The sequence below is a fragment of the Pteropus vampyrus genome, unplaced genomic scaffold, assembly GCF_000151845.1.
Source record: "Pteropus vampyrus isolate Shadow unplaced genomic scaffold, Pvam_2.0 Scaffold92, whole genome shotgun sequence".
NCBI classification, from domain to species: domain Eukaryota; kingdom Metazoa; phylum Chordata; class Mammalia; order Chiroptera; family Pteropodidae; genus Pteropus; species Pteropus vampyrus.
In genome coordinates this window covers 3307287-3316101 of record NW_011888873.1, presented here as the reverse complement: position 1 = coordinate 3316101, position 8815 = coordinate 3307287, and the positions used below count along the sequence as shown (strand labels likewise).

General features: G+C 41.3%; 1 protein-coding gene across 1 annotated transcript in view; it reads left to right on the top strand.

The window, feature by feature from the left end:
- Positions 1-8815, top strand: part of WWC2 (WW and C2 domain containing 2) — a 92367-nt gene that overhangs the window by 39181 nt on the left and 44371 nt on the right. Inside the window, exons 9-10 of the mRNA XM_023532881.1 lie at positions 5537-5626; positions 6437-7056. Of these exons, the coding sequence (XP_023388649.1) occupies positions 5537-5626; positions 6437-7056 (710 nt within the window). The remainder of the gene's footprint in view (positions 1-5536; positions 5627-6436; positions 7057-8815) is intronic.

Genomic DNA, 8815 nt, shown 5'->3' with positions numbered 1-8815 from the left:
GAATGTGAACTACTTCCATCTTTGTCCTGAACATTTTTGCTCACCTTTTATCTTCCTTTCTACAACTTCGTCCATCAAAAAGGAAAAACAAAATTCCCCTTTCTGCTTGTTTTTTATATTCTGGTATGTGCTGTAACAACATATAAAGTAATCATCCAGCTTTTTGTTTTTAAATAAGAATATGGCTTCTTTGTGCTAATATCAGTTGTATTCATAGTGTATCTTGATCTTGTGCTTATGGACAAAACAGCCAAGTGCCATTTACCTTATGAATAATCCATATTGTCCTCACAGTGACAGAGAGCAAGTTATTTGAGTCAGGTGATGAGACATTCTTATTGAATCGGGATTAACTTGACCATTTAATATAATGCTCTAGAAAGAGTGAAATCCGGGCTCAGGCAAAATTATGAAACTGGTGAAGTTTCCCTTTGCTGCTTTTTCTTCTTCTTCCTCCCATCCCCATTCCCACACTTCAGCACCTGTTGTCACTCTGGTGTTGCCTGTGCTGCTAGAGATCCAGCAGGTGCTGTGTGCTCCTTTGCAGCCAAATGACTATCTACAGAGGCAAGCCAGGTCAAATGCAATGATGTCTACAGTACCAGCTCAATAAATGTAGACACCAATCAACACCGTGATAGGAAGGAGATTTCACAGTGCACAGCTTAAGGAGAATGCTGGTGGAGGAAGCCAAGCCTTGCCCCCTTTTCTTGATGGATTGACTGTTTTAATACTGGTTGGCCAATCTGCTGCTCTCTTCTTCCCCTCTTCCCCCCTTGATTAGCTAATATCCTAGTTGCTGCCCAATCTACCCTGGGGACAACCATTTTGCTAGGGGACAGCATCTTTTTCTATAGGAACAAAAATCTATAATGCATTTCAGGCATCGTTTACCTCAGGGTGTTTTTGTTTGTTTGTTTTCGTTTTTATGGAAGCCCTCCAGATATCCCCCTGTCACTCCACATAGTAGTCGTCACACATCAGGACTGACCTGCCCAGGGTTCCCGGAGCTCTCCACTTTTTTAAGCTTCTGTGTGCTTCGACTTTCACCGTTTTTCAGATAGGTGGCTGTGCTTACTCATATTTTCAAGGTGGGAAAATGAAGCAGATGACAACTAAGTATAGAGCCCAGAGACTGGGATATAGGCTGTTGCTTTTACTCATACCAGGCGATCACACCCCTCTCTGGTAAATTTCTGAGGAAATTTAGCATTTAAACCCCAAACTTAGCCTGGTTTGTGTTTTCCCTTTCTTGGGAGTCCTAAGTATGTGCACGCCTCTTTTATCTCTTTATTTCAGCATGGCCAACTTAAAAATCGAATTGTCAAAATTGGACAGTGAGGCCTGGCCTGGGGCACTGGATATTGAGAAGGAGAAGCTGATGCTGATTCATGAAAAAGAAGAACTTTTGAAAGAGCTTCAGTTCGTCACTCCACAAAAGCGCACTCGCGATGAATTGGAGCGCCTGGAAGCCGAACGCCAGCGACTGGAGGAGGAGCTGCTGTCTGTGAGGGGTGCGCCCAGCCAAGCTTTGGCCGAGAGGTTGGTTTTCTTCCCTGGGGACAGGAGAGGCGAAACCTGTGAGTGCGGCTTAGCTGTGCCTGGGTGCCATTTCCCTGGTCTGCGTCTGTCTTTAGTGGACTGAGAACCAGAGCTAAGGACTTTCCATAGAGCAACAAGGCACACCCCCTACTGCCCCTCAGCGTCAGCCCTTCTGTGTTTGTTAGAACGTAAAAATGCCTGTGACAGGTGCTGAATAACTAAGGAATCTTGACATAAAACCAGGAATGTAGTACATCATTGACCAAGTCTGATAACAATAGCTGTAAACTATTGAGTTCTGATAAGAAAGATTATCTGGACTATTACTGCAACTGAAGCTTCCTATTCTGAGTTTTATTACTCACAAGAATGCAAAAATTTATTGCTTTTCATTTCACCAGGAAAGGACAGCTTGCTTTCTTTGACATCTTAACAGGTCACAGAATGTTCACTTGGATTGTGTTTGTCCTTTGAAACCCTCCTCTGAAGTAGGTAAAAGGTAAAGGGGAACACTTTAAGCAGTTTTCTGATCTCTATAGGAACGTGTAAAATGATCACTTAATCTAAAATATCCAGTTCTGTAATCAGATCAACTCTACTCTGTAGTATGTGAACCTGGGAAGGGCCTGTAAACAGCTCTTAGATGTGTTCTGGAGAGAGACAAAATGGCATTTGTTTGTTTGCTTTAATCAGCTTTTATAGGTATGATGTCTTGTTTGTCTTTTTTATTAGAGCTAGAGCTTCAGGAATGACTAGTAATGTAATGTTAAAAGTAGAGTTTGTTTCTGAGTGCCTAGACATTGTCTTTTAAACTTTTGTTTGCACACATATAATAACCGTCAAAAACTCACATGAATTTTCTGACACTATGTGTGATCCTACGTCCTATGTGTGATCTGTGCCTGCCAGCGCTAACTCCCAGACAGCAGTGACCGAGCTCGCCACCTAGTGGTGATAAAGGACATCAGAAAGAGAGGTCTCATTGTGAGGGATCATCAGCAAAGAGAAATTGCTTTCAAATGAGAAAAAGTCATGCAATATAGGACTTTTTAAACATCTTTCATATTCTTTCTATACACTTAATGAGATTCCTTAAACACTAGGCTTTTCTCTAGCTGATAAGATCTTAATATTGCTCCCTACTTTCTCACTAATCTTAGAGGTATTGTCTTCCATCTTGCAAAAATGTCTTAATAATTTCTTAATTACAATGGAGCTGAAAAATTTATATCACCTAGTGACATCGTGGCCATTGTAAGGTTGTAGTACAATGCATTACTCATGTGTTTGTGGTGATACTGGTAAAAACAAACCTACTGCACTGCCAGTCATGTAAAAAAGTATATAGCACATACGATTATGACAGTACATAATACTTGATAATGACAATAAATAACTATGTTACTGGTTTACGTATTTACTATACTATACTTTTTATCGTTATTTTTGAGTGTGCTCTAGAAAAAGTACTTTTGAAAAGCTCGTTGTAAAGAGCAATAAAAAAAGAAGCAATTAAAAAAATGATACATCATGTGCCGTCATCAGTAGGTAGCCTCATACATCTCATGTTCACTGCATCTCTTGATTGAATTACTTTCTCTTGTTCTTGATTTGATCTTGTGTTGTTTTGTACAGTCACATGACGTACAGGCCTGTAGCCTAAGAGCAATAGTACACCATGTAGCCAAGATGTGTGCTAGGCTGTGCCAGCTAGCTTTGTGTAAGCTCATTCAGTGATGTTTGCACGATGATGAAATCGCTTACCAACACATTTTTCAGAACACATCCTCATCGTTAAGTGGCTCATGATTGTATATGAATGTTTTTGCCACTGATTCTGGGGAAAATTTTAAAGCTGGTAGATGGGGGTATAAATGTCATTTATTTTTTAATGGAAAAGGAACTTACTGTTTCTATAGATGCTATGAAATTTTCCCTAGGTGGAAATTTCTGGGTAGTCTGAATCAGGAGAGATCAGGCAGGTGCTTCTCCCCATTGGGGCACCCAGGACGAGCAGGGCCAGGCTAAGGCCCCGCACCCTTCTTGCAGAGGTAGCCATGTGGGTGGTGCGGAGCAGCAGGACCAGCAGGCGGAATCTTTTAGGGAACTGGTTGAAAAGATCCCTTCTCACCCAGGAGGACAGAGACCGGAGAAGGGCTTAGAGGGACAGATATGCAGTTTCTTCTAATTCCTGGTCTGGAAGAAGCTGGGGAGGGGCACTGACTCTTCACGCAGCCTGGGTAGAAGAGGGAGAAAGAGCCGATGCCTGCCTTCCAGGAGGCTGGGATCTGACTGGGGAACATGTGAACAAGAACACGAAAGCCCAGCCTCAGAAGTTCACAGTGACCATGTCAGCGCCTACAAGAAGGCAGAGTGGGGATGATCGCTTGTGACTGGGACGGGAAAAGCTTTGGATTTTAAATTTCAGTGTGAAACATTAATGTCATACTGAGGTCTCTTTAACACACCAGAAAAGCCTTCATTTGCACAATAAATATGCAGTTTTAAATTTTACTTTGAAAGTGTTTTTCCTGTTTCAGAAGACGTGGATTTTAATAGATTTGGGGCTTTCTCCAGAACTTTATGTACCTTCTAATTCAGTTAATGTATTTTGTATTAATATTTTTCCCTGTTGAGTTTGTATTTATATTTAAGAGATTTAAAAAGTAAGGACTGGACTCCTTTTCAAAATACACCTTTGAAAGCTGTGAATTAAGAATTTATCACCCTTTGAAGTATTAAACAAAATGACAAGAATTACCTTTTTATTTTAACATAAAATGAAATTGTATTGGTGACACATCAAAGGATAGATGCCTATAAATAAAATATGGGCATGTTTTCTTAGTGACTAAAACATACATAACATTTCAAAGAAGTTGAAAACCAAGGAAATTTTATTTTTTTCCAAAGAAGAGTAGCTAATTTTTATATCACCACCTTCCAGGGCATGGGGAGGCTTAGAACAAGGAAGATTTGTTTTGATGTCTACAGAGCAGTTCCACAGACACATTCTTCATTTGATCCCTTTAACAGACTTGGCAGGTAGACACAGTAGGATTATAATCACCATTTTACAGATAAGAAAGCTGAGACCTGGATTAAGTGACTTTCCTAAGCACACACGACCAATATGGCAAATCCAAGCCTACAAACCGTGCTGGTTTTCTGGGTCCCATCCTGCTGCTCATTGAACGCTCGGAGCGGGCTGTTTCCATGATGTCTAAGGTCCCTGAGACGACCCTCAGGCAGGCTTCTAGTTGCATAAACCTTTGGGTGCTTAATATATTTTAAAATGACTTATTCAAGTACACAATTCCATAATACTTTAATTTTTTAAAAACCTTAAACACTAGTGCGGTTGAATTCAAGTGAATGAAATTTCGTGATAACCTGGTATAGGTGATGAGACGTGCTATAGATAACAAAGGAAATCATTTTTTGTCTTTCTTGCTTAAACGGTTTGGAATAATTTGTGTCTTAATTGCTAAAATTCTCATCAAATTTAAGATTGGAATTTTTATCACTAGGTACTATTTTAGAACAGCCCCTACCAAATTTAATACGTAGGATGATCTTTTATAATTCTGTGTTATTGCTATTAAATATTTTAGTAATGTAAGCCCAGTCGCAGGCCTGTAGAATTCTGTAACCTTTGTTCTTTGTTTTACTTCTTCACTGTCTTTCCTTATCTCAAAATCATGAGGTTCTTTTACTCATTTAAGAAAGTGTTGGAATACCAAATTTAAAAAATTCTCAGTTACATTGAGATTTGGTATAGATCCCCCTTCAGTAGTAGGCTTGGCCGTGGACGCTTCTGCCGACTTTGCTTCTTGCTGGAGGTTCTGTCTGCTTTCTGTCGAAATTTGGGTTTCTCCTTTTTGTGGTATGTAGTATCTGTAGAATAAGAATCTTGCTTTTCTTTTCCTTAAGTTTTCATAGTTTATTGTAATCGTTTAATATATAAATTCATTTCTGTGGTTTTTTTTCCTAGATTGAAATTGGAAGAACGAAGAAAAGAGCTACTACAGAAACTTGAAGAAACTACTAAGTTAACGACTTACCTGCATTCACAACTAAAAAGGTAAACCGATTTGGTTCCCGAAGGGAAATTTTTTCTTGACTACCTTCAGGCTTGTTTTTGTTCATCTCTGATTACTTTTCTCTTTACGTTCAACTATTTAAAAGAAAAGAACATAATTATACCAGTACAATTAAAACTTGGATGACCCAACTTTAAGTTGCATAGATTTTTTTTTTTTTTCATGAACCCGAAGGTCATATTTGGAATATATTTGGAATTTGTTGTGGGAAGAAGGTATATTTTAGCTTCAGTACATACTTAGGAAAATGACCCAATTTCTCCACAGTGTCCCTCCTTTTAAAGGAGGGTGAGGGAGATTTAGCCACATATTCACTATTTAAATACACACTCACTGATGGGTAAGCCCCAGGGCCTTTGCATCACTCTTTTTCTTTATAAGCTTGCCTTTTTCTCTCTCAAACTAAAAAGTTTTATCCGTTAAACAAAGTAACTGCACTAACACGTTGTACTGTCTACCCTCCTCCTTCCACATTTTTAAATTATATACTTGCTTATGAGTGCGCAGCTGGATTTATCAATAGGTATTTGATCCCCGCCCCCTTCTTTTGTAACTCTTTTTTAGTAAGAGTAGGATTGCTGCTTGATGAGTATTTAGAGAGCCAGGTTGAAAATGTTCATTAAAAAACCTAGAAATATGTGTATAATAGCAGTTTTTTTCCCTGTCATCGAATATGTTCTTAGGCCTCACTGGGTTCCTTTCCTCTGGGGTCTGATAAGCCAGCAGGATTTGTGCTCGGGGCGGTTTCCATATCATACCCGTTTTTACAATGTGTGTTTTTCTTCTCTCAGCCTCTCGGCCAGCACCCTGTCCATGTCATCTGGTAGCAGCCTGGGTTCCCTAGCCTCCAGTCGAGGGTCTCTGAACACCTCCAGCAGAGGGTCACTCAATTCCCTCAGTTCCAGCGAGCTCTATTACACCAGTCAGGGCGACCAGATAGACGCGGATTATCAGTATAAACTGGACTTCCTTCTGCAAGAAAAGGGTGGTTACATTCCTTCCGGACCCATCACCACCATCCATGAAAACGAAGTGGTCAAGTCCCCCAGCCAACCAGGCCAGAGTGGGCCCTGCGGGGCGGCAGCCGCAGCGGCAGGCCACACTCCGCCACTGACCGAGGCCCCCAAGTCTGTGACGTCCCTGTCCTCAAGGTCCTCCCTTTCCTCCCTGTCCCCTCCTGGCTCTCCCTTGGTTTTAGAAGGCACGTTTCCCATGTCTTCTCACGACGTCCCTCTCCATCAGTTCACTGCTGACTTTGAAGACTGTGAATTGAGTAGCCATTTTGCAGACATTGGCCTCGGTGAAAATCAGATATTGCTGGATCCTGACTCCGGAGGCGCGTCCCAGTCTCTTTTAGAGGATAAAGACCTCCACGAGTGTGCTAGGGAGCCATTCTACGAAGGAACTGTAGGTAAGTGGGGACCTTGGGGCTTTCATGTGTTCTCTCTTAGTTATTTTAAGGGGAACGATTGGAGAGTTATTCTTTCCATATAAACAAATGGCACTAGACTCCCTTCTTTTTCTGCTGCTCTTTTTTTCATTTTGGTTTCGTTTGAGGAGTTTTTAGTTGAAATACCTGGACGTTTTTTCTTTATCAAATAAAAATTACTTTCCCTATGTAGTAATTTAACCATTAGGTATCTGTTCTGTTGTTCAGACACCCTCTGGGTACGGCAGCTGTCTGGGAACATGCTTTGCGAACACACTTCATATTTCTCAACAGATTCTGATTCAGAAAAAACAAGGCAAAGAAGAGGGCATTTTTTAAAAAGTTGGCCTAAAAGCAAAGCAATTAGCATACTAGCTAATTAGTACCAGGGTTCAATGTTTAGGTTGTTCAGGGAATTCTATATAAATACAATTTTTGTTTCGCGCCGGACTCTCCCTTTCTGCCTAGAGGTAGTTTGGAGAGAGCCTGTTCCGCTGCATAGTGTCACCCCGCCCTCTTCTGGCCACAGCACCAGTTGCAGCCCAGGAAAACGCAGCAGGCTGAGCTCTGACTCCTGCATTTACACTCATAGATTCAGAAACAGAGGGAGAATTTAATTTTCTTTTTCTGTAATTGTTTGGCTTGGTGAAGCAGAAGCTATTCATATATTAGATGTGGTTGTTAAGAGGACAACATGGTACCCGTGTTGGCAAATGATCACAGGTGTGGTCGGCGGAGAGTGGTCCTGTTAGAAAGGGAGCCTGGAACAAAATATGAAAGAACAGCTCCAGTGCTGGCCCCCAGGGGACCCAGATCTGCATGTGTTACTGTGTGTCCACAGCACAGAAGAGGACAGGCCTCTCAAGAAGTATTTTCTTGCTGTTTCCAGAAGCATATTTATTTTGTATTTACGGTCCTAGGAATTCTGAGTATCACTCAGTTGGGCAGTTCAGCTGTTTAAACAGATTAAAGAATCCACCTTGTTTCTATGATTTCAAATACTGAAGACTGAGACTCTGCCTGCCAGTGGCCTGGGGCAGAGAGAGGGCACAGGAGACATCTATGGTTTATGTGCCGCTGCCTGGCCGGTGCCAAAGCTACAAGTAACGTGTTACTGAAATAATAACCAACTACAAAGAAAATAAGCACAGGAGTGGTGCTTACATAATGATTCCAAGAAAGCAAAGCAGAAAGCCCCTGTCGGGCCTCCATCCACCTCCAGAGGGCGTGCAGTGTGCGGTATGGTGCTCTCAACCCCTGGAGCCAGCTACGCCTGCGCTCACATTTTGGTTACCCCATTGACTGGCTGTGGTCTGGTGAGCACATTATCCATTCTTTCCAGCTTGTTGTCTGTCATCTGCAAAGCAGGGATGATACAGTATCTATCTCATAGGATCCTGGGAGGATTAATGCCATAATCCATCTAAAGCATCTATTGGTGCCTGGTGCCCGGCACTCAGTTTGTGGTAATTATTATTACATATGATGATAAGTAATACGCGCTCTGCTAAACACAGTTTCTACCACAAACCATTGAAATCTATGAAAGGAGGAAAGAACAGGAGAGAGAAGAAAGTTTTTTTGTGTTCTGTGCTTTAGACTTGAAGGGTCTTACATTTCTTGAACATTTCAAAGTTGTGTTTGCTCTGCATATATTTGGAGTGTTCTCTAGTGACAAATTCTCAACATTCAGTCAACTTGGAGGGGCCAGTAAATGAAGCCAGATGGAGGAGAGAGAACA